General features: G+C 34.6%; 2 protein-coding genes across 3 annotated transcripts in view; one reads left to right on the top strand and one right to left on the bottom strand.

The window, feature by feature from the left end:
• Window positions 1-26,264, bottom strand: part of LOC143250479 (cyclin-Q-like) — a 477,792-nt gene that overhangs the window by 60,481 nt on the left and 391,047 nt on the right. The gene's annotated exons all lie outside the window — the stretch shown is intronic.
• LOC143250475 (methyl-CpG-binding domain protein 4-like) lies at window positions 909-17,454 on the top strand. The gene is made up of 5 exons (XM_076501064.1): window positions 909-4,833; window positions 6,617-6,860; window positions 7,554-7,699; window positions 12,495-12,598; window positions 17,089-17,454. Exons 3-5 carry the CDS (start codon window positions 7,669-7,671, stop codon window positions 17,164-17,166), a joined length of 213 nt encoding a protein of 70 aa, XP_076357179.1. The 5' UTR covers window positions 909-4,833; window positions 6,617-6,860; window positions 7,554-7,668; the 3' UTR covers window positions 17,167-17,454.

The raw sequence follows: 26,264 nt of genomic DNA, 5'->3' as shown, positions 1-26,264 counted from the left end.
AATGCTCATATTGATGTAAAAAAGGTATTTACACTTTGTGGAAAAGCAACAAAACCTTTTGTAAAGTCTGGTATTAATATGGAAGAATTTCTCTAAAGCATAGTCTCCCTTTGAAGAAAATAACTAGGATTTGTGGTGCAGGTAATGCACAGTTAAATACATCAAAATTCCAAGTGAAATTAATTTCAATTAAAAAGCAACTCCAGTCAACTTGTGCCCAACAGGAGTCAACAGAAGATTATTCCAAACTAGACCAATCAATAATAGAACAATCAGAAAATAACTCAATTCCTAATGTTTCTATTCAGAAGAAAAGAACAGTAGTACCTTTATCAAAATGTGGATCAACTGTATGGAAATCCAAAATGAATAAAGAAGAGAACTCAAAACTCAAAGCAAAAAACTTAGAATGTAAAAAAAAATTAAAATCTTTGGTTAATATTTTAAAATTCCTTAGCACTTGTGTGATTTTCAATGTTAAAAATTTTGCAGTTTAAAAAAATAACAATTATTTTATACATAGTGCTAAAAATAACAGTTTCTAGTCTGAATATTACAATAAAATTCAAATAACTTACTGCACAGGATTAAAATCAGTAAACACACAATGAGACTAGAAAACAATACACATATTTCAGTATATATCAGTGCATTATCTTTAGGAATGTAAAACATTGCAAAAGTAACACTTATATACAAACAATTAACAGATGATTAATTTGCATATTAAAGAATATCATTCTATTGACAACATTTTCATCAGGTCCATCATCCTATTGAAATAATTAAATGTTAAAAAAATTAATAAATTAAAACTATTAAAACTTGTCTCATACACTCTATACGTTTCAACTTTTTTACTGTCTCATTGGGTTTTTAATGATTTTTATCTTGTATGTTAAGTTATTTGTATTTTATTGTAACTTTGAGACTAGAAACTGTCTTATTTTTAGAATTGTGTGTAAAATAATACTTGTTTTTTGTTTTTTTGAAATTGTGAGATTTTTAACTTTGTATATGTTATGCAATCATATTATTTACATTTGCTGCTTATTTTTGTGACCCATCGGTGTGGATTACTGTTTGTGGTGAGGGGACCTCCCAGGGAAAGTTCTGTTCTATCAGTTTACCTCCTCTGGGATCTAAACATCCACCTACATGTTTGCCGTGTTTGGCAACCTGTAAAGGGGAGGAGAGGATCCTGGTGATTGAGGGGTTGAACCCTAACACACCACTTTGGCCTTGAATTCCTGTAGACAGGCTGCCTTGGGGGGCCCCTAGGATCAAATGGCTGGTCCATTTAGGCTAGGGCCAACCAAGTACCAGTGTTGGATGTTCTCAGCAGGTGTTGTGGACATTGTATCTGATGCTGATGTTTTGGTATAGTGCTCACTAAACTCTGGTGTTGTTGCAGTGTCGTTATAGTGCATCCCCTTGTAGGGCTTCTTGGTGGGTGGGGTCAGTGGGCACCAAAATATTCTTTTTTATTTATGGATCCTCCAAATACAAACTTAAATAAAATAGTGAAAAAACAAACCACAGGTAAATGACCACATCTTGAAGATTCTGAGCAGCAATCTTCAACATCTGTAACACCTGTACCTTGTTTTCTTATACAACATTCTTTTTCAGACAAACCTTTAGGGCAGATATTTCTCTTTTTCATTCAGAAGGGACTAAAGGGACTTGCTGGCTCTCCAAAGTCAGTAAAAAAGCTTCAATCTGGTGATATATTGGTGGAAACATCCACATCTTATCACAGTGAACTCCTCCTGCCTTTAAAGGCAATTGGGGATATACCTATTGAGGTATATTGCGACTTTGAATTCATCATGAGGAGTTATTGTTGAGAGGGATTTGAAGAACATCCCAGAGTTGGAAATTCTTGCTGGATTCTCCACCCAGGAGTTTCTGCAGTGAGGCGTTTATCCATTCGCAAAGATGGAATTATGGTGCCGACCAATGTAATCATTTTTACATTTATGTCACCATGTCACTGATGCAAAATGTTGTCATTTGAGAAAGCTTCTCTGATTGATGTTTCAAGTCAAATCAGGTGGACCGTGGTGGTGGTCTGCCTGCCGCCATCAAGGCAGGTTATCTTAATTGCAGAGAACAGACGCACATTCCAAACCCTCTTCGATGATTCCAGTGTCAGTGGTTCGGTCACTCGAAGACGTCATATTGTGGTTCCTTGACGTGTGCTTGTTGCCTACAAGTGTGAAACGGACTCTCATTGCATCAATTACAATGGAAGAAGAAGAGGTGCAGCGTTTGAAAACGATTCATAACATTACCTATCCTGAGGCTCGAGAATTGCTCTCCACCACCTAATCTCGGATGTATGCTGCTGCACTTCATTCTACAACTACTGCAGACAGATCTTTGTGTGCCTCCTAAAGAATTGTTCTCTAAACAAATGAAAAGTCTTAAAATAGACGACTGTGTGGCAGCAGTAACTGACTGTATTATACAAGCAGCTGCTCAATGTATTCCTAAAACCTCAACACGCTTTTCCACTATATCCTCGTCCATGGTGGAATCCTGCCTGCCACATGACACGGAAGGCTCAAAAATGGGCCTCAGATACTTTCTGTAAATATCCCACACGCTCAAACCACATCGCTTTCCAGCGGGCCTGTGCACATGCGATGCTCTAGGTGAAAGCTATTGCCAGGTATCTAGCAATTCTGCTTCTTCTTCCACTTTCTTAGACATCAAGACTTGGACAGAGCAATCATCTAATTTCTTTTGAGCTGATTGTCTCTGTGACTATAATCAACCCTTTACACTGGTGGAACTGAAACTGGCCATTCATTGGTCTGGCAGTACATTGGTTGGACCTGATGGCATACACTATGACATGCTGTGCCATCTATCTCCTGCTTCTCTTTCTATTCCTTTGATTGTTTTTAACTGGATCTGGCAGGAGAATGTTTTTCCTGATGCCTGGTACCAGTCTCTAAGCCAGGGAAAGATCCCAAGATTCCTTCAAACTACTGTCCAATTGCTTTGAGGAGCTGTCTTTGTAAGACGTTAGAGAGGATGGTTAATGCTCATCTTGTTTGTATCCTGAAATCAAACAATCTTCTCTCAACCATCCAGTGTGGGTTCTGATGACAACACTCCACCATGGTCCACCTGATTTGACTTGAAACATCAATCAGAGAAGCTTTTCTCAAATGACAACATTTTGCATCAGTATTCTTTTACATTGAGAAGGCATATGATACAACATGGAGGTATGGCATTTTGCAAGACCTCTGTATATATGGGTTACGTGGCTCATTCATCATCAGGGACTTCAGTTCTGCACTGGGGCTTTTTGCACTTCCCCAGTTCAGAACTTATACATAGTCTCATGAACCATCTTTGCACCACTGCTATATGATTCGAAACTTTGTTCCTTACCAAAACATCCCACCTGGTGTTGTGTTTTCCTTCCTCTGTGGGCCATGCTTTTTCAGAACAAATAGTTTGGCATTGCTCTTTTTGGCCTTCATATCCAGGTGCAGTTGGATGAATTGGGTCCATCCTTGGATAACATTGCTGTATCCACTGGCCAGCCCATCTCACCATGGGTTCTTACAGTCCCCAAATGTGAGATATCTTTAAGTCATCTGAGAAAGGTAGACACTCTTGATTGGAAATACTGTCTGCTATTTGCTGAACATACTTGAACCATCTTGCCATTCCTATTTATACAGATAGTTCAAAATCATGTGATTGTGTTGGCTCTGCCATGGTTTGTTGTGGTTCAGTGGTTGTGTGCAGAATCCCCTCCATAGCTTCTGTGTTTACTGCTGAACTGTACACCATTTCTTTTGCCCTGGATCACATAGAAGCTAAGCAGTACTCAAACTGCACTATTTATACCGACTTGCTCGGCTCTCTACTGGCCCTGGAATAGCTTCATGTTGGTTCAAACCCTGTTCTCGCCGATATTCAAAACCGACTGGCCCATTTCTCTTTAACATGTACTTCTATCCATTTTTCTGGATACTGAGCCACGTTGGTATTCACAGGAATGAGTTTGCTGACACCGCAGCTAAGTCTATCTGCTCTGTCATTATCACCGCTGTGCCTCTTCCATACATGGACTGTGGTCCTGTATTCAAGGCTCAGCTCCATTCCAGTTGGCAGTCGACTTAGAGTGAGCAACAAGAAAACAAGCTTTTACAAATAAAACCCTATATTGGACTTTGGCTGTCTTGCTTCCGTAAGGATCGGAAAGAGGAAGTTGTTCTAACTTGACTACACATGGGTCACAGTTTTTTAACTCATCGTTTCCTTTTATCTGGAACTGATGCACTAGTGTGTAGTTTGTTTAACACTCAGATCACAATAAGTCACATTTTACTTTCTTGCCGTCATTACGATTCTCAAGGATAGCACTATTTTAAGCATATTGGTTTGTCCATAACGTTAGTGTTATTGGTGACGGTGACACTGTCCACCTTGGTAATGTTTTTAGTTTTTTAGAGGCCATTAATCTTTTTAATGCCATTTAAGTTTTTTAATTTATACATTACACCTTTTTAATGTGGCTCCCTCTAAAAATCACAATTCATCTAGTTCAATTTGAAATTAGAAATTGGCCATAACATTAAATAAGTTGAAACCAGGACGTCAGGTGACTACCACTGCTGTTTGAACTACCCGATAGTCATCCTGGCAAGTTATTATTATAGTTTTGCTACAAGTGTTTGAAAATCTTTTTATTGCTTTACTTTTTGAAAATGGCCATAACATCAAATAACTTGGAACCAGGACTGGAAAGGCGAACTTCAAGTTACTGACAGTGGTTTTTGTACTAACCTGCTAGTCTTCCTGGTGAGTTATTATAATTACAGTTACCCTACAGAAAGTCCTTTACAACTTGAATTACTGTAGTTTTTCTTTTAACGTTGTAGACTAGATGTAAACATTGGTTTTATGCTATTTATGTGTTGTTTTGTGTTTGTTTTTTTTTGTTTTTAAACCTTGTTTTGTTTTACCATAATTTCCTTTTATGAATTTTACTAAATTTACTCTTAACTTTTTACCAGATGTTTGGCACAGATAGCCTAGCTGCTTTGTGCCATAAAACACTAAATCAACCAGCCAACCAACCAACCATTTTTGTGACCCCAACTATGTCACAGTTTCTTTGTTATAGATTCTGATGTGTCTATAAGCTTCTAATACAATATTTTAATGACAAAAACTACTAAGATTTTATATTCAACAAACCAATCAGGACAACTATCCAACCTGAGTGGTAATATAAAATTCCATACAGATTAGTTAAAAAATTGATGTTATACTTAGAAAAGTAATGTAATGGTAAATAAGATTAAAATATGCACAGTAATCAACGTATCAACAAGTTATGGTTAAGATGCTTTGAAGTTTTTATTTAGCAGTAGCAAGTCTGATATTGGTACCTAATATAAATTATTATAAAACTCACGTGCTCCATTATTGGCAAAGAAAGTAGCACTTACCCAAATCATTTAGAATGACAGTAAATTTCTAAAATTCATGCTTTCATATTTTATATGTAATTATGTTTTATTATTTAGTGAACCAAAATTTCCCATTGACAAGGTCCCTTTACCCTGCCAATCATAAACGTATCATTTAAGAGAGTAGACCAATCAGGAACAAAATCCTGGGTTAGATTTGCTTGTAGCAATCACAATAAAATTTTATTTTATTTTATTTACATTTTATCTTTCAATGCATTTTTGATAGTACAAATAAGAAAGATTTGTAGGTCATAGTAAGCTTCATATATTTATGGGTTGCTTTATTACAAAATAAGGAAAAAAAAAATGGCCACCCAAAAGATGTGTCTAGCTGGTCTGATTGGCAACCAAAAAAAAAAGAAATTAAGAAGTAGTCTTGCCAAGGCTTATTTTAATGATGTTGTTGTGTTTTTACCCACAACTGAACAACACCTGAAAGGTCTTTAGTTAACATGATGTAGTTAAAAAGAATTATTGCTAATTATTACTTGTTATTGTTGTGAATTTTGAAACAGGTTATTCTCTGGTGAATTAAGTTCTGTAGTCTTCTGGTTCTTTTTACCAATTCTTTCATGTTTATTGGAATTAATCACATTGAGATTTATGCTATATTGTTTATTAACATTAGTACCTAGTCCTGACCAGGTGCAGGTTTACCAATTTTTTGTTTTTGTTTTGTTTTTGATAAAATTTGTATTCCAGTTGTTTGAAAGTTTTTGTTTGGATTTCTGTTATTATATTCAACAAATTGTTTTTCTGTGATCTTGTTTGTAACAGCATTTTGATTAGTTTATTATATTGGCACCCAAGCAGGAACCTTTTTATAAAGGTTACTCGAGTTTATAATTTTTTTAATTTAGTGTCAGTGATTAGTCCATTAAAATATTACAGTTGATCAAATTTATCTGAATATGGGATGCTAAATAAGAATTTTAACACTTTATTGACTTTTTTCAAGAAGATAGTTGTATTTTACAGGAAATTAAAGATTATTCCATATTTTGATACATCCCGCATCAGAATATTCCTTAACAATGATAACCAATTAACAAAAAAAAATTGTATTATTCAACATTAAAATCTTTATCATTGAACCAAAATTTAAGGATTGACTACTGCATCCTCAAGAGAAGAGTCTCTACAGCATAAGCAAATGCTATTGAACAGTGATCATTCCTTGCCAGCTGAAAACAAAACCTTACAGATGAAATAAAATATGAAGGGTTGACCTCTGTACCTTTGGTTTTTAAGAGATGGAACTGCAAAGATAAATGGACACCACCAAAATCACCATACAATCTTGTATAGGAAAGTTGTTGGTGTCAACAATTTTTCTACAGAAAACTACTGGTAGGTTAAAAAACAATTAATTATTGTGTATGTTTATTGAAACAAAATTTACTTTCTCCAGTTGTAATTTAAATTCAACATCTGGGTTTATTTTGAGTTTTGCTGTCAACTCATATGAAACTATATTTGTATTTTAAGGACTTTTGTAGATACAATTTTAAAGAAACTTTCTGAGGAAGTATAATTTTGTTAGTAACTTTGAGAAATCTCTCTAAATTATTAGGGAGTGGATTTGAATTATCTTTGAAAATTATTAGTTTCAATAATGCTATTAAAAGTGCATATGAGACTGAAAAGGATACATGAATGTCTTAAAACCAATTTATCCTGTGTCAAAAACTTCAGACAGTGTTCCATTTAATGTGGTTTTCCTTTACTGAAGCAGATTATTTTAAAGATAACTTTTTAGAGCTTGTTGTTTTAAGGTTTTAAAGCAATGCACATGAGAGTTTACTTGTAAATCTATGTTTTTATGTTATTGATTGTTTCAAAGAGATGTTGAAATTTAAATGTATTAAAAGATTATGATATTAATATATCAAAAACAAGTTAACTTCATGAAATTCTAACTTATGGACTATAACAAGTTTTTGAAACATAAAACAGTTCTTCATTCAAAATTATTTGTTATAACAACAGATGTGCCCTTTTTTTGTAGTTACTTGATTTTGTGTATGTAACTCCTTCATTTAGGAAGAGCAGCTATTCCAGTGCTATGGAAATTTTTTCGACAAATATCCATTAGATGAAGATGCATGTAAAGAAGATTGGAAAGACATAGTACATATTTTAAAACCTTTAGGGCTCCATGAAAAGAGAGCAAAGATCATACATTTCAAGTAAGCATTTTAAGTTAATCTATTTATAACTAAGATTGTTTAAAATTTTCATTACTGCCAGCAACATTACATTTGACAAAGTAAAATAATTTAATATGTTAGACCACTTGAAAGTTTCTATTGTGATGAATGTGTTTGGATTTACCAGTTGTTTCAAAACGTTTTAGAATTGTTTCTTACCACATTATAGATAGGACAAAGTGTATTTTCATGCTAGAATTACATTTGTTTTTCCTGGTGTTTTTGTATTTTGGATGACTTAAATTTAATATTTTACATCTTTCTTATTTAAGTTAGATTTTATATAAATAATATTTTCTGAAGTATCAAAAGTAAATTGTATATATGATAGTAATTCAATTTTTTTTCTGTTCAGTAAAAAAATGTAAATTTGTTAAATGTAAATTGGTAGAGTTACAAGGTCAATGATGTCATTTTTATGTTCAAGAAATGTTCTGATATGGTACTTTCCTTTCTCATAAATTTAGCAGTTCATTGTTTCCCATCTATGCGAACCTTTTAATTATCGATGCCACAAGCTTTACTCCCCCTCCCATTGGAATCTAGTGATTCCAACACTTCTCTCATTTAAATTATTACATCATCTCTACTGAATTACCACTTTTCATTTGGTAGCACTTATATTCAGGTGGTTTTTTTTATTGTTCTTACAGCTTCATGTTTGTATTTATACACATGAAGTTGTCTTCATCTATTATAAATTACAGCTTTTCTGAGTTTGAAATTTGCCTTCATTTATCCCAGCTTATTCTGATTACATTCCAAAGCTGATGTTACCACTTCAGGAATCACATCTATGACTAGCATCATCTAACAAGTAACGTGTAGGGAACCCAGTATGGGTTTTTATCAGTGTTTATCCTATAGGAGATTGAATGTTAAAAAGGTCTGCCTATATCATAGGTTCTTGCCCATAATTCCTCTTGTGTAGATGCTGTCTCTTTCAAGCAGATGGAGAATTTGATAGCTTTTTTTTTTTCACTGTAATTCTAGTTAAGATTTTCTTTGTTATTTCTGTTCACTATCTTGCTCAATTCAGCTTTATTACTGTATTTATTGGTTTACCCATGATTTTACTGACAGATTAATATCTGCTTAGGTTATAATTTTTCTTCACCACTTCATCATAGGGGATTCATTCCCTATACCATTTTCTTCCCATTTTAATGTATTGACAATCTTATTTTGTTTCTGTATAGTCTATCCTTTTACAGTTACTTTTGTTTCATCTTTTTTTATAATTATTATCACTCATTTCTTTTAGTTTCAACATTACCCTTTTCACTATTCATTTAATTTAGTTTATCATTTATTCTTCTTACCATTATTTAGTTTGTTGATTTCCTGTAGTTTTGTAAACAGGTTCATGTCTAACATGATTCTGGATTTTTCTTCAACTCAGTATCATATGAGATGCATTATTTCATCATCATTTTCTTCCCGTTTTTCACCATGTTAACTATTTCATTTTGTTCTTCTTTGTAGTTTCTACTTTTTTACAGTTACAATATCTAATTTTACTATGGTTCACTTTTCCCATCTAATGGCTCAACCTGTCTACCATTATCTTATAACTGTTGGTTGTCCCTGTTCTTATCATACTTCTGTTGCAGTATCTGATAGAACTCCTTTACACATTTTCAGAAACGTTTTGCAGAATATTTCCTTCATGGCTTCTATGCTATTCATTTTGTCTCTTTAGTGTTTAGGTACTTATAAGCCTTACTTTCTATGGGCTTTTAATTTTACCTTAATTCAGCTTCAGAGAGATTTCTTCTAGCATTTGTAATTCTTTTATGCCTCTCATTGTCATACCTTTTGATTCATGTTTATTTCCCATTTTTTGATGTTCTGTTTATATTTTGGGTTTGAAGAAGGATGTCCTTTCTTTCCTCCATATTGGGATTTTAGTCATCTTCAGTCCATTCTCTCCTCATCTGGCTTCTTTGCTTTTATGTTGGTATCAAGTGTGACACTGCTGTTCTTTTTCTTTCTATTATAGGGTTTTTTTTTTGGTCTGTTGTTTTTATTCCCTTATTCCTTTTTTAGGGGAATTGCTTCTATGAGTGACATCTATTCATACTTCCTCTCTTTCCATGTAGTAGATCTGTTCTTTTGGGCACTTTCACACAATATTTCACATTCTTGCATGTCATATTCTGGTTCTCTCACCCAGATTGCCATTTTTCTCATATCAACATATTCTATTCATCAGCTTGGTCTTTCAGTTAACTTGTTTTCTGGTATCTTTATCTTCCATGAGATGTTCTCCACATAGATCTCTATAATACATCTCTTAATCTCCTGTTACCTATATTTGATATTTAGTAGTACCTTCTCTAGCTAGGGTTGTTGATGCCTTTGACCAGGATTTATCCCATAAGTTCCTTTATGTTCTTCCCCCATTATGTTACTTCCATAGATGGTTTCTGCAACTTATCCAGCTCCAATTTTTACCTCCATTGCCTATTCCTTTGTCTTCTACCCTTTATCCACTTCATTTGTTGGTACTCCCTCCAGATGTTCATGTTGTTCTTCACACATGACTCTTATTTAGTCCTTGGCATGGAGATTGGGTTTATGCCTGCAGGTAGCTTTCTTTAAGGTTGTTCTATTCATTCTTTTACAATGGGCATTTATTAGCATAAATGGAACATGTTCTACAGTTAATCTATGAGTCAGGGATTTCCTGGGTGTTGGGTGGCATTATTTCTTCCCTGGGTTTTTGACAATACATCTTTGGTCCCTTTGATCTTGGGTTATCAGGGCAATCTTGCCCCATACCTTTGATTTTTTTTCCCAAACCCACAGTTTTATCTCACCTTTCCTTACTATATTACTTCTGGATTAGTTATCCTCCCTGGCTGCCTACCATTTTGACGTGAGATATTCATGCAATCTTTTATTTCTTCACTTTACTATCATTAGCATTGCTTTCCTCATGTTCCATGTTTTACTTTCTCTTTTATTCCTGGATTTCTTTCCCTTGATGTTTCTCATACCTTTTCTCCCACTCCCTTTTTTCTCCTTTATCCAGGTCTTTCCTTTCTACCTGAGACATCAGTGAGTGAGTAATCTCACAATATTTTTACTTTATAAACATTCCTGTTCTAGACTATACCACCCATGGACTGTATGGGGAAAGCAGAATGGGATAGCTTCCCATACCTGTCATACCATGATTGAATAAAGCTGTATGGTTTGCTTTTCAAAATAGGGTTTCATGGTAACCCATTGCACTGTCTCTGGTGATGACATTCCTCTGGACTCTTCATCACCTATTCACTCTCCTTTCTTCCTGTGGAGTGTGGGAGCTCTTCCCATTTTCTAGTTCCAAGTCACTGGGATGGTTGCCCATGGATGTACCCTTCTGAATTGGTTTCACAAAAAAATGTTTATAATCATTCAGTTAAGTGTTCAGTTAAGTTAAGATGGTAGTGTTCTGCTGATGTAGATGAGATGTGACTTCCAGAGGAGTTGAGCTGTCATCTTACTGGATGATGTGATCTTATGATACCATTTCTACAACTGCTGGAGGTGAGCCATTTAAAAATGCAGTTCACCCCTTTTATTAAGAGCCTTTATCAAATTTGCCAAGTGGATATCAATACCCCTTGACCCAGTGTTGGATTTAGAGAATCAGTTAACACAGGTTTTGGACTGTCTGTCTTCTTGTCAGGATTCTTTGTATGTGTAGTGGGTCACAGTGGCGGTACATGGGATTGTTCAAGTTCTGTCCTTGACTATCCCTTGTTCTCTCTTTTTACTGGAATGTTATTGCCATTTGGAAGGTCCCAGTCTGTTTTACAATCACACTGTTCATCTAGGGGTGCATCCTAGTTTACCCATTTTACTTATTGTAAAATTGAGTTACAATGTCTTTCACTGGTTTGATCACTTTCGCGTCATATTCTCTCCCACTCAGATGTGCTCTTCTAACTATCCACCCTGATACCATACACAATCCACACACAAGTGAAGTATGTATCTGGCTCAAAAGTGATACAGTTCCCCTCTTCAGATCTGACTATCTCATCTACAGAAGCATCATTTGGATGCATTGGAAGGTACACATGTTCTTCCATCACACCAGTCTCTCCTAATTAAAATAGGATTCTATCTAGTCTTGTGAGTGTAGGGAAATACTGTATTGGGAGTTATACTTTTACTATACTGGAAAAGTATTTTCAGTAGGTACTTCCCACACTTCTGATACTTCTGTATTTTGCCATCTTTGAAGTCATAGTTTGTTAGAAGTGCACAAGGGAGTCACATACATCACTTGAACGTACTGTACTTCTGCTGGTGGAGAGGTAATGCATGATGATTTATATGAGAGATACATTGTAATCACTTGATTCCAACACGGGAAAGCAGAAAGCTTTTGGTATGCATAAAAAGTTTGCATATATGGCAGCAATGAATGAAAATAGCTAACCTTATTAACAGAAGGAAGTGCCTATCAGAAATACATGCACAGAAAAAGTTATAACTTTAAAATTATTGTAGTTTATCTTAACTGCTTATGCTATAAATCAGTAATTAATGAGTTACTACAAAATAAATAAGAAATTTATAAAAATTACATATTATAAACTTTTGCATGAAAATATTTGTATCATTTTCTAAGTTTATAAAACTTATGAGTAATGTAAAATAAGCAATTTTGATAAAATTATGAAAATAGTTATTTAATTTTTATATGCTGATACTTGACTTGTAATTCTTTGTTTCAACTTCTGTGACTAGCTGAACACCCTATGTATTTTTTCAGAGGAATATCTAACCAAAGAGTGGACATATCCTATAGAACTTTATGGGATTGGCAAATGTGGCAATGACTCCTATCAAATTTTTTGTGTTAAAGAATGGAAGAAGGTAGGTATATCATAATACATTTATATTTCAAGAAAAACTTCAGAAGTCTTATTACAAGCTTAGATTTATTTTGTAAAAATGACCTCTTTTATTAAACTTTTTTACTTAATTTTACCTTCTAAGTTATTTGTAATTTTTACATTATTTTATAGTTGAATTCAGCACAAAAGTAGTAGAGAAAAGACAGCAATTTTCATTTAATGCTACCTACTGTATGCAAATATTTTTTTTGCATGTTACAAACCTTCTGCTTCCCCTCCACTGGAAATGACTCATTCCAGTGTGTTTCTCGTGTCACACGCTGTTGTAATTCTCTATATTCAGTTCCACCAGACTATCGCTTCCCATTTGACAGTGCTCATGTGTAGACGTTTATAGTTTTGTTTTAGCATGATTCATCTTTATAACTTAAATGGGTATGAAGTGGTCTTCTTTATTATTCTATTTTGGTTGTACAGTCAATTCCTTTATTTTTGATTCTCTTTCCATTTGTTTTTTTTTCTCTGTCTCAGTCGTAAATTTGTATTCATCTATCAAACAATTTATTTGATTTATTATTCACTATGAATTCCAAGGTAAATGTTACTAAATTGTGTATCACACCTCCTATAAACACTTTTTCATTGGCAGCAGGTGGGTGTGACCCATCATTGGATTTATCTTCATTTATAAACTGTAAGATTGATTGTTATATTATTCAAATACATTCTTCTAAACGTGCTCCATTATCTTGAGAACAAATTGTACCTGTTCAGTGTGATGAAAGTTTTGATAGCCTTTTTCCACCACCAAATTTTGCTGTGTCTTCCTTGCCGCCACCTGCAGAATCAGCTAGACCTAATATGGCACGTTTAGACATGATTTCTCAGTTATGTGATGTTTTACCCCTTTCTCAACTTCTTATGATCTCTACCCTCATTTCTTGTGTGATAGTTCTCCTTATTTATTCTTTCCACCTTTCCTGTTAAGCATTTTAACTCCCAATGGGTTGAGGGTGCCAACATGCTTTGCACTAGATAGGTCATGGATCAGTTTGCTTTGGTATACCATCAAATTGACTATCCATTTGTAGACTCAGCAGTTATGGTTTATGGTGGCACTCCCTGGTTTTCTGGTTTGTTTAACCCATACCCAGTTTTCACACCTTTGTCTTACTCTTACTTCTGTGTTATTTATGTACCATAAATCCCATTTCCAGGGCTGTGGATCAAAATTCTGATGGTTTTTCAAGGGACATTTTCTCCCTTATTACTTCCATGTTAGTTCATTTATTGTCCTTGGCTCTCGTCTTATACATGTGGTTTCTCTGATATGTTCATCTTTTACTATTTGTATAAGAGTGCAGTTTCTTCCTCTTTGAGCTGTTGTCTTCCGCCTGTAGCCGTTCTTTAGTCTTTCATGTGAATTTGACTGGTTATGTTATTTCTATTCTTTAATATTTTTAAGGACCTTACTTTCCCTTTCATGATAATTACTCATTGTTTGGATCCCTCCCTGTGGTAAATGGTGCCTGACCAGGTATTCTTTAAAATTTGCACTGTTTAGCCATGTTCACTTGCTTATGTTCCATGGTCATGCAATGCACCCTGTTGAGATGGTATGTTCCACAAGATTGCTTGAAGGTTATCCTTGTAATGGACTTGCTTCATAAATATGCCTTTCTCAGACTGTACAATCCCAAGGACTACATGGGTAAAGCAGAAGAGGATAGCTGCCCATTCTTGTCATGTCTTTTAAAAATAGGAATTTTTTGGTCACCCATTGCACTAGCTCAAGTGTTGATGTTCCTATAGACTTTCCACTGCATTTCACACCCCTCTTTTCTTCTACTAGAGTTTGGGAGCCCTGAACATTTTCCAGTTCCAAGCCACTGAGCTGTAGACCATGGAGACATCCTCCTGAATGGTTTAATGAAATAAAAAAACCAGTACAAAAATACCATTCAGGGAAGAGTGAAGTGGTGGTACTCTACTGTTGTAGATAATGTAATGTACTCTACCGTAAAGCACACAAAAATCAAAAAAGTGAAACATCACATTACATTTTATCCCTTAGATTGGAATCCATCATCCTAGCTCCACATGGATATGGTGTTCCAGTGGCCAAGTTTAAGACTGATAGTAAAACTAATCACCATTAGTCCTCACATGTGATACAGATGTCAATCTTTCTTCCTCTGTGTAGTGACTCAGGGTTGAGGCATTTGTAATTGTTATGGCTCTTTCCCTTCTGCTCTCCCTTGATACATGTTATTCTGAGAATTTTATCATGCCTGGGTTGTTCTGGTCAGTTTCACTGTTGAAAGGTTGATTTCTCTGTGGTAGACGTCTTTTTTCTTTTTTTTTATTAGACGTCGTGCTTCCTGATTGATATATCATTTTCTATTCTTAACATCTGCCCTGTTTTGGATATGTGTGTTTAAGATCCTCTCCAGTCTCATGAACTGGAGGTGAAAACTGTATGATCCTCATCCTGACCCTTCAAGGATATTGCTTCCCAGCAGCATGGGTTTTGGATGTAGTTTACTTGCCAAGTTTAGTCCACGGTGACCTAGCCACTCTACACCTTGGAGCACTTTCATTATTTTTTCCCACACCACATGGATATGCATCTTTTTTTTTCCTGCCAATATATACCACTCCTTTCTCTGATAGGCAAAAAGTATACCTGGTTCAGACAGTGCAGTATCCAACATCAGATCTTCAAATCTGACTTGTCTCAAGGTGTGTACTTTGGATGCTTCATTCACACCCATCCCTCCACCTATTCAATGTGGAATTTTAGCTATTTATGTGAGAAAAGGTAATGTTCCATGGTGGAAGTTACAATTTTCCTATATGTAAAAATGTATTTCTGTTACATACTTGCCACCTTCACACTTCCTCCCCATTGAAAATCGATGCTTCCAATTTCTGCCAAAATTCAAAGTGATAGTCTGGTTGAATTGAATAAAAGCAGTTGCATGCATAACAAGAATGTGTAGCACTATCCTTGGTATAGGGTTATTACATGATAATTCGCATGAGAATCACATTGTAATAAGTCATTTTCAATGAGGAGAGGGAGAAGGGCTTGTAGCATGGGTGAGAAAAAGGTTTTGCACACAGAGACCAGCACTGAATGAGTAGCTAATTTATACAGGTCGAGGTAAGTACCTGTCAGAAATACATTTTCAGTATAGGAAAATTATAACATTCGCATATATGGTCATAATAACAGATTTCTGAAAAAGTTAAGAAGAAAATTCTCTATTCCGTTTTTTTGTAAGACTTTCAACAGCATGTACATGTAGTTTTTCATACACTGTTAAAGTTGTATCAAAGAATATTCACTAAATGTTGTAATGATTCATGTGGCATAAATGTGTTTATGTGTACTCAAATAGATTTGCATAAAATTCAAATTGTAGTAATACTATCCAACCACTTTTGTTTTGCTAATTATTTTCTAATAATAAACACTTCACCTACTTTTTTTGTTGCTACAAAAGTATAAATTTAATGATAGATTTATTAAGGAAAACATAATTACTTACATTAAATATTTATGATCTGTATGAATATATAGTCAAAATTGGTTTTATAATATTATGAATACATTTAAATCACTGGTGCATTGTAATACATTTTTTTATTTACCATAGTTTTTGGTGTGTGAGACACACCCCTATTTTCAAGACTATCTTCAGGGAAAAAATATTTCTCAGTTATCAATTATTTATTTATTCAACATCAGCATAATCTTTTATTATGCTTTAGAATACTTCAAACGTAGTGTCCATAATAAAAAAAAATATGGTTGTTTCATTCATTATGAAAACTTTCAAAATCTTCTTTTGCATCAGTGAATTTACTGAAAACAAGTTTTGAAAATTCACTTCTCGCTTGTCCTCAAACAATATCATGTTTGGTGTCATTAAGGAAATTACTCACATCACATTTTTTAAATACCTTTATTGTGTTCTTTATGGATATGACACTTGTATTGTTAGAACAATGTCTAATATAAGTTAACGAAAAGTGCCTCTAACAGAACGCTGTTCTGCAATAATTTCCCATAATAACCCATTTTCTTTAGCCTATGAGAGAAAGAAAACAAGCCCAGAGAAATGTAAAGATTGACTGTGCTAGTTTCTAGTCCTTGCTGTGCAAAGTACAGTATGCCTAGGGAGACAAAATTTTTTACCTTCAGTGTGTAGGATGCAGGGGGTTTTTGAGACCCCCCTCTTTTTCTTAAAGTGTACCTTATACACCAAAACATATGGTACTAACAGTTTTAAAAATTGTTTATTTGTTTCAAACATCTTCCTAAATCATTTGTAAGAATGATTTAGGAAAGAAAATACTATTTAAGTTTCATATATATTAATTTGTAATTATTTTTAGTTACATAATCATATTAATAGAGGATGGATTTTTTTTTAACGTGTTTGCTTTTATATAGGTATTATAAGTTGAAAGTATAATTTAAATTACTTTCTTTTTTCAAAGGTGAAGCCAACAGATCATATGCTAAATAAGTATCAGGAATGGCTATGGAAGAATCACAACATAATTGAACTGTCTTGAAAATGTATAGATATCTTAATATTATTTCAGTAGATTTTTATTATATTTGATACACTTTCTGGATACTTTATTTGATGGTTGCATAAAGATGTTGATGTAAATTTAGAGCCAGTGTAATGCTATACTGAACAAAAAAGATACTATTCAGTACATCTATGAAGTACAGTCCTTGAAGTTACCTACACTGTAAGGGTATACCTTGTTTTAGTTATTCTTCCATAACAAATGTTTAGTATATATTTAAAAAAAGTTTTATCAATAAAGGCCTGTAAATATTATATGCTTATCTGAAAATATTTTTTCTTTTTGAATTTAAATGAATGAAAAATGTTTATTTATAAGAAATTATTATTATTGGATTCCATTAGTGTACTAAAGTGAGTATTATGGCCTACAGGGAAACTAACATACTTGAAAACTTATCCATTACATCTCATGTTTCGTAGTTATTAATCTTTTCAACTATTCACAGTTATTAATCTCACAAAATGAGATAGCTTTACAGTATGGAACAAAATAATGAGTTGTTTAATTTTTTGATTATTTTTTTTTGTAATATGGGAAATTATTTCGGTATATTTTTGGAAAAATAGTAGCATTGTTTAAATCATATTAGGTGTGAGTTTGAAAAATAGAAATTTATCAGGCAGGCAGTAGCACTACATGTGTAGGAATGGCTCTGTAATATTCATCAAAATGGTATTTTAAATATATTCTCAATAAGTCATCAAAACTTTACAATAACAAACATTTCCTTTTTATATAAATGTGTAATGACTGAGTCACAAGTTCTTGGAATGTCTGTAAATACCATAGCAAAAAGTTAGAATTTCTTGTTTGTCATTTTTCTTACATGATGACTCAAAAATCAAAACAATGATGTCAATCAATTTCACTGAGGTGACATAGTTTCAAATGGAGTATCTGCTTTTATAAATATTAATAATAAATAGTAGTAATTTTTTTCCAAATCAGTTTTAGTGTAAAAGATGTTAATATTATCTCTTAAAGTTCACTTCTTTAGAGAAAAGTGGTATTCATCTAAAAATCTTAAGTACAGGGTGAAATAGGAATTACCAGCCAATAGTAAATAATAAATAATACAGTTTGAACATTAATGTATTTAGAACTAGACTGTAAGTACAACCTTCCTATGTCTATTTAAACACTGTATTTAAAAAAAAAAAACTTTTCCAAAATAATGCAAATAAGTTGTTAACGTTGGTGTTTGCATCATCCCTACATGATAGTGCAGGCACGAGTTAACATATATATGTGAACAAAGAGTAACGTTGATTGACTATATACATGAAAAACAATTTTTGTTTTTATACAAATGGGGAGAGGGTTCATTTACAGTGTGTTCAGATGTTTGTGGAAAATGTTTAATCCTATATTTTAGGAATCACCATAAAACGTCTGGTATGTTTTGCTGCAATTGATGTGACCTAAGAATTTGTCATTGAATTTTTCATAGTGAACTACTGGAATTACACTAGCTAAATTTACTGTTTTTTGTCTGTTAATTTGTATAGTTTTATTAGAACACATTCAAAAGCATTTAATTTTGTTATCATATGGACTGTATGTTTAAAGATAAGACATTCACTATGCCCAGTAAAGACTAATATTCTACAGGAGTAAGCCTTGCTGTTTGTGAGTAAGAAGCTGTCTTTATGGCATATTTTTGTGAATTACATTACCAGTTGTTAAAGTTTTATTCTTTGCTATAGCTTTGAGCCTGAAATATTGTTTCAGTGCATATCACATATTTTTTAGAAGGGGGTGGGGGATTGAAATGTACTGCTTTCCATGGAGTCAATGTCCAGTTATGCTTAGGGCTACTAAGTTTGCAGTCAGTGACACACTTGGGGTAAAAAAAAAAATCTCAATAAAACTGATTAATATTTGGCCATTCCCCTGCTGGTACAGTTGTACGTCTGCAGATTTACATTGCTAAAATCAGGGGTTTGATTCCCCTAGGTAAACTCAACAGATAGTCGGATGTGACTTTGCTGTAAGAAACCACACACACACACACGTACGTATTTGGCCAGGAAAGAAAAAATAACATAAATAAAACTGCTCAACGTTTGGAAGTTTCTTTAAAGAAAACCTCATGATGTTTCAATGGATTATTTAAGTCATTGGTAATAGTGAGTTTTAGCTGTTTTCTAATGAACGTATTAAACCTCATGAGAAATAAACTTCTCTTTGTTACAACAGAAAATAATAATCAGTAGCAAAGGCAGCCATAAATTACGTGAATCTTTATTCACTTGTCAGCATAGTCTCATAAATAGAAGAGGCAAGTGGTGCTCTCTATTGAAATGAGTTAAATTTAAATATCAACTCCCTGAATATATTTATAAAATATGATCCAGTGAAATAAATGATGTCATACAAGCAAAAATTGCAAGTCATCAGTTTGGTTGTAAGAAGCATAGGTGGGAGTTTTATGTTTATAAATGATTTTTCCATCGGAAATTTTTGGAGAACTGTGAAAAATTAAAAGGGACATGTTTCTGTTTTGTTTTTTTTATTACTATATGTATAAGCCATATTACACAAGGCTGTTGTGCTGAAATTCAGAAAAATAGTAACAAACTTTAAGAAAAAAGTATCTCTGCAGAGAAGTCCACTGTCAGTTTGTTAGGTACTACTATGTGAAGTGCATATTGGAAGTTAAGCAGGATTACCTTCTCCTAGTTCACATCCGTACACAACACGAGGTAATGCAGCATTATCCTTCTTGTCGGGTGAAAGACATTATATACTTAAGAATAGCAAAGGAACAAAGGTAGATAGAATGAAGTAAACAAAAATTCTAAATCAAATCAAATTCGTGGCATGAATTTCGGTTTATAAATTTTTCAATTCTCAAAAAAGATTTCGGGGGCTGAAAGACAGCATGGGGTAGTCAGAAACTTTTACTCCTCTTCACCCCGCATGGTAAAAATATTAAATCCAAACGAATTTTTATAGAGCTATTAGGTTTAGTTTGAATTTAATACGTAGAGTGGATTGTTGAGAACGTGGAGGACCGCGTAGAAACCGTAGCCCTGTAGTCTTAGCAAAGCACGTGAATTTTTTTACTATGTGTCGATGATGTTAGTCGAGATAGTTTGTGTTTGAATTTCGCACAAAGTTACACAAAGGCTATCTGCGCTAGTTGGCAGTGGTTGGTGATTACTAGCTGCCTTCCCTCTTGTCTTACACTGCTGAATTAATGATGGCTAGCACAGTTATTCCTCATGTAGCTTTGCACGAAGTTAAAAAACAAACAAGTATGCTTCACTGTACTGGATTGTAGTTTATCAAATCATTGTTCCAAAAGCATGTTATTCTGAAATATTAAAAGTTGCTCATGAACTTCCCATGAGGTCAACTAGGTGTCAACAAAACGTTAAAAAATTATAAGGCGTTTCTTTTGGCCAAAAATTAGACAATATGTTTCCCAGTTTTCTAAAACTTGTCATACCTGCCAGTTAATCTGAAAACGTAACTGGAAAACTCCTGTCGCTCCTTTCGAACCTATCCCAGCTTCTGAACAACCTCTCTGTCGTGTGATTATTAATTTTGTTAAGCTAAGGATATAACATTTGTTTTTAATCACTTTCACGTGTAATTTTATTATCATTAGGTTATGTGTTTTGATTGTGCCATGTACTGTCATGATTTTTGAAATTCAATAATTCTTTGACATTGTATTATATTTAATGTATTGGTATCAATGTGCATATGCATACACTCTTGCTCGAAAAATGTGACTTTTATTCATTTATGTCATTTTAAAACTAAATTCACTTTGCGTATTGCCCTTAAACTTTCAAGTTTTATTTCTCTACTACTTTGCATTACCCGAGTTCATTTTGATTCGATTTAGTCCCTTGAATATGGGAATGTTCTGACTCATATATATGCAAAAACGGCTCGTTTGGGTTGAGAAAATATTTTACGTAGAAGAGCGAACAACGTTTCGACCTTCTTCGGTCATCGTCAGGTATAAAAGCTAGGGCTTTTGGTGTTACTTTTGTACCCTACCTGTTGTCGATGCATTTTCAACTCTGTAAATATTTTAGACATTATGACAGGTCCTGCTAACGTAGATTTGAGAAGTCAGATGGTTGCCTAAGACAACACTGGGTTGAAACAAGGCAATATTGCAAGACAACTTGATATATCCAGGCAGACTGTCAACAGAGCTCTCAGAAGAAGAGCTGCAAATGGAAGTGTGAATCCCAATAGAGCCACGTGCCACTATAGCACGCGATGATTGCCGGATTCTCACCATTGCTCATCGAAACCGTACGATGTCCTTCAGGTCGATTGCTTTTGAGTTACGTACGCAACATCTGATCCGGATTTCACGTTGATGCAAGCTGGATACAGAACAAGACGGATGGTCAAGACACCTGTACTGATAGCTAAACATCGCAACAACAGGTCGCAGTGGGTTCAGCGATACCGTAATCTGATGATCGCACACTGGAATCATGTAGTTTTCGCTGACGAATCCAGATTTCTGCTCTACCCCCTTGATGGACAGATACGAGTGTGCAGGCTTCCTGGAGAATTGTTGAATGATGAAAATGTTCAACCCAACGTCGCAGTAGGTGGAGGTTCAGTGCACATTTAGGGTGCATTCTGTTCTGCAGCTGTCCGCCAGTTGGTCATTCCGGATCAAAATGTCACTGGTGCTGTGTATCAGGATATCCTGGATTGTCACTTACTGCCATTTGCCCAGGGTATTTTCCAGGAAAATTTCCGGCTGCACCAGAACAATGCAACAGCTTATAATGCAATGTGCAAGATTTCTTGAAACAACATGGTGTGTCGGTGCTTGAGCAACCACCTCTAAGCCCAGATACTGACCCAATAGAGCATCTGGGATGAACTTGGCCGTGCAGTCAAGAATAGGAATGATCCGCCTACAACTCTACAGCAGTTACACCAGGCACTGACTGAAGAGTGGAACAGAATTCCAAATAAAAGACTTGTAACGTTAGTTGAGAGTATGCTACACCGCCTAGCGTACACTATTGCAGCACGTGAGGGCCACACACATTATTGAGTTAAATACTCTGATGTGAATGTAATTCTTACACATTTACTGAAAGTTTCAGGTTTATACTAAATATTTTCACAAAATGACAGTCTTATTAGAAGTGGAGAAAAAAAAAAAGCCCATTTCTGGTGGTACAGATCTTAAATTCTACAGAAATTTCCACAAAAAAGATATAATCATAAAAATATTACACGAACGTTCATGTTATAAACTTACCAATAATTACCAAGGGAAAGGCATTGCACACTTTAAACACACAAGAAAAATAACAAATAAGGGACAAATAAGCTCAAAGTACCACATGTAATAACCTTTTTGAGCAAAAGTGTATAATATCTTAGTAAAAAATTGTCTAATGCCAGTTTTTAATTCTCTAAGGATTGAAGTATGGATTTAATATTATTCTAATGCCTATGTTTGTTTCAGATTAATATATATTTAGAAATGTATGTAACTTATATTGATAAATGTGTGTTTTACAAGTTTCATCTGTTTTCTGAATTTATAAATATCAACAATATGTGTGTGTTTTGTTTATAGCAAAGCTACATCGGGCTATCTGCTGAGCCCACCGAGAGGAATCGAACCCCTTATTTTTGCTTTGTAAGTTTGTCGACTTGCCACTGAACTAGCGGGGGGCATATCAACAATATATATTTTACGAAAAACCATAGCATATCTTCGAATATTGTTTAAATTTCGAGAATTTTCCCTAATGAGTATATAAAAGTGAGCCGTAGCAAGACGCAAGGAGACAGTTATGGAATGTTGTTGGTATGATGTGGTTATAAGCTTTGGAAGCTGTAATTGTGATAAACACTTATTAATCGGAAAGCTACAGCTATTTGACCGAAAACGTTTATATGTTTCAAATATTACAAATTTTGGACGTTTGTATTTCTACGAGGACATTAGATATCTATCTTCCTCTAAAAGGTAAGAGCTTCTAAACGGCGTTAGACCAAACAAGAATAGTGCTAACTAATATTCCCGTCAAATGAATTGTATCAACATAAAATTAATTCGCTTTTCGTGGACATTCAATTAACATCTAAATTTAAATTAAGATGTTCCTCTGTTTTAAACTGTGAGACGTAACGTATGTAACATAATTAATTGGAGATAAGTTATAGTACGAAACAGGTGGCATGATTAAATTCTTATTTTTAACATATTTATTGGTTAGTGGTGCTTAGGGCTATCTTTATCATGTATTCAGAAGTGATCTAATTCACATAGGTGGCCTGATTAAATTCTTATTTTTAACATATTTATTGGTTAGTGGTGCTTAGGGCTATCTTTATCATGTATTCAGAAGTGATCTAATTCACATAGGTCATTTTCTTACGAATTTTTGCGAAAAAAATTAGTAAATTACTATTGGACATTATATATTTGCATACGAATTACACGGTGTGGTAGTTCCGTTCATAACATACAGAATCTTATACCATTGTGCATGAATACAGGAAATCCAAATATCAAAAAGTAAATTAACTTCACAAGCAATGAAATTAAACTATTAAAACAAGATACCTGGGATTGTTACTGCTCCCAACTAAATGAATAAATTGACTCTAAAAAGCCTCCCAGTGGCTCATCGATATGCCTGCGGACTTACAAAGCTAAAAACTGGGTTTCGATAACCAGTGGTGGGCAGAGCACAGATAGCCCATCGTGTACCTTTGCGCTTAATTCAAAACAACGACTCTAAGAAATTTTGTACACATTTAAAGAGATTCACAAACAAGTAAGACTAAAAAATGTCTGACCATATAGCTCACACAAATAAACAAAAAACAAAAGCTTTTATTGTTTGTTTTTGAATTTCGCGCAAAGCTACTCGAGGGCTATCTATGCTAGCCGTCCCTAATTTAGCAGTGTAAGACTAGAAGGAAGGCAGCTAGTCATCACCACCCACCGCCAACTCTTTGTGTTTTTTGTACTTACCTACTCTTTTACCAACGAATAGTGGGATTGACCGTCACATTATACGCCCCCACGGCTGGGAGGGCAAGCATGTTTAGCGCGACGCGGGCGCGAACTCGCGACCCTCGGATTACGAGTCGCACGCCTTACGCGCTTGGCCATGCCAGGCCATAGTTCAGACATAATGGTAACAGGTAAGTACAAAAAACACAAAGACTTACACTTCTCGTACAATCGCCGTGATGAAACAATAATCAGTGATGTCGAGAAAACCCACTTGTAGAGAAATATATATGTAAAAACGGCTCGTTTGGGTTGAGAAATTTTTTACGTAGAGGAGTGAACAACGTTTCGACATTCTTCGACCACCGTCAGGTTCACAAAGAAAGAGAGAGGTAACTGACTAGAAGTTAACCACATGTTTAAAAGGGATTGTGTAATAAGTGACGGAGTGTAGAGAAGGGGTTTAGATGTGGAATATACAATTTTATATTATTTTATTTTTTAATTTTAAAAAAAATATTATTTATTATATTATATTTTGGCCTGGCATGGCCTAGCGCGTAAGGCGTGCGACTCGTAATTCGCGGGTTCGCGCCCGCGTCGCGCCAAACATGCTCGCCCTTCCAGCCGTGGGGACGTTATAATGTTCAGTCAATCCCACTATTCGTTGGTAAAAGAGTAGCCCAAGAGTTGGCGGTGGGTGGTGATGACTAGCTGCCTTCCCTCTAGTCTTACACTGCTAAATTAGGGACGGCTCGGTGCAGTGGGCTAACAACCTACTTACTTAAATACTTGTTGAAGAATCCGCAAGCGATTGCGGCCCTATGTTCCTAGATGGAATCTAATGGTGATAACTAACTAACTAACTATATTATATTTTAATATAGATATAAAGGTGTTCCTTTGTATTGGTTTACTTTGGGCTTAATATGTTTTGTATAAGAAAGGCTTCTTTAATTTTGCGTTTGTTTATGTTTCTTTCTTTATTGAATATTTGAGTGTTTTCTATGGTTATGTTGTGTTTATTTGACTTACAGTGTTCGAAAACGTGTGAAGGTGACTTTTTATGTTCTTTAAATCTGGTTTCCATTTTTCTACTTGTTTCTCCAATAAAAACATCTTAAACGATTTTTTCAAAGAATTTTCTCACAAAACAGAAAGTTAAAAATAATCTTACAAAAAGAGACGTTAATTTCATTAAAAACTCAAAACAAGACAAAAACATAAAAATTCTAAAAGCAGATAAAGGTAACGCTATAGGCCTGACATGGCCTAGCACGTTAAGGCGTGCGCTTCGTAATCTGAGGGTCGTGGGTTCGCGCCACACATGCTCGCCCTCCAAGCCGTGGGGGCGTTATAATGTGACGGTCAATCCCACTATTCGTTGGTAAAAGAGTAGCCCAAGAGTTGGCGGTGAAGACTAGCTGCCTTCCCTCTAGTCTTACACTGCTAAATTAGGGACGGCTAGCACAGATAGCTCTCGTGTAGCTTTGTGTAAAATTCCAAAAAAAAACCAAACCAGGTAACGCTATAGTCATAATGAATACGAATGAATACAATCAAAAAATGAAGAACATCCTATCAGACACTGACAAATTTAAACCAATACACACAAATCTAACAAAGACACACGAAACGCAACTAAACAAAATACTACTAAAAATGAAAAAAGCCAACACAGTTTCACAAATACTTTATTCCTACCTACGCAAAACTGACTCATGCATACCATAAATATACGGCATCCCCAAACCTCATAAACCAGATTGTCCATTACGACCAATAATGTCCATATATGAATCGTTTAATTACAATCTTGGTAAATACATAGCATGGGCATTCTCCAAATATGTAACATCAGCCAGCTCATTCATCAAAGACTCTTTTAGTTTCAAGTCTAATCTAAATCAACTTAATCATAAAGCCTTAATGGCCAGTTTCGATGTTATATCCCTCTTTACAGAAGTTCCAACCGCTGAAGCCTGCAAGATAGCCTTAGAACTCTATATCCGAGACCCTAACCATCTATAGACATTCCCAGCGACCAATTAGCAACCCTCATAGAATTCACCACGATGAAGACAAACTTCATGTTCAA

Source organism: Tachypleus tridentatus, chromosome 5 (genome assembly GCF_004210375.1).
Source record: "Tachypleus tridentatus isolate NWPU-2018 chromosome 5, ASM421037v1, whole genome shotgun sequence".
Taxonomy (NCBI): domain Eukaryota; kingdom Metazoa; phylum Arthropoda; class Merostomata; order Xiphosura; family Limulidae; genus Tachypleus; species Tachypleus tridentatus.
Note: the sequence above shows the minus strand (reverse complement) of the source record. Positions and strands in the feature narration are given on the sequence as shown.

What these genes read in the sequence shown, in the direction of transcription:
- LOC143250475 (XM_076501064.1), top strand. Translation starts at nt 7,669, where the DNA reads ATGAAAAGAGAGCAAAGATCATACATTTCAA. An exon ending in GCAAAGATCATACATTTCAA is followed by an intron (nt 7,700 to 12,494) that starts GTAAGCATTTTA and finishes GTATTTTTTCAG; the next exon opens with AGGAATATCTAACCAAAGAG. An exon ending in GTGTTAAAGAATGGAAGAAG is followed by an intron (nt 12,599 to 17,088) that starts GTAGGTATATCA and finishes CTTTTTTCAAAG; the next exon opens with GTGAAGCCAACAGATCATAT.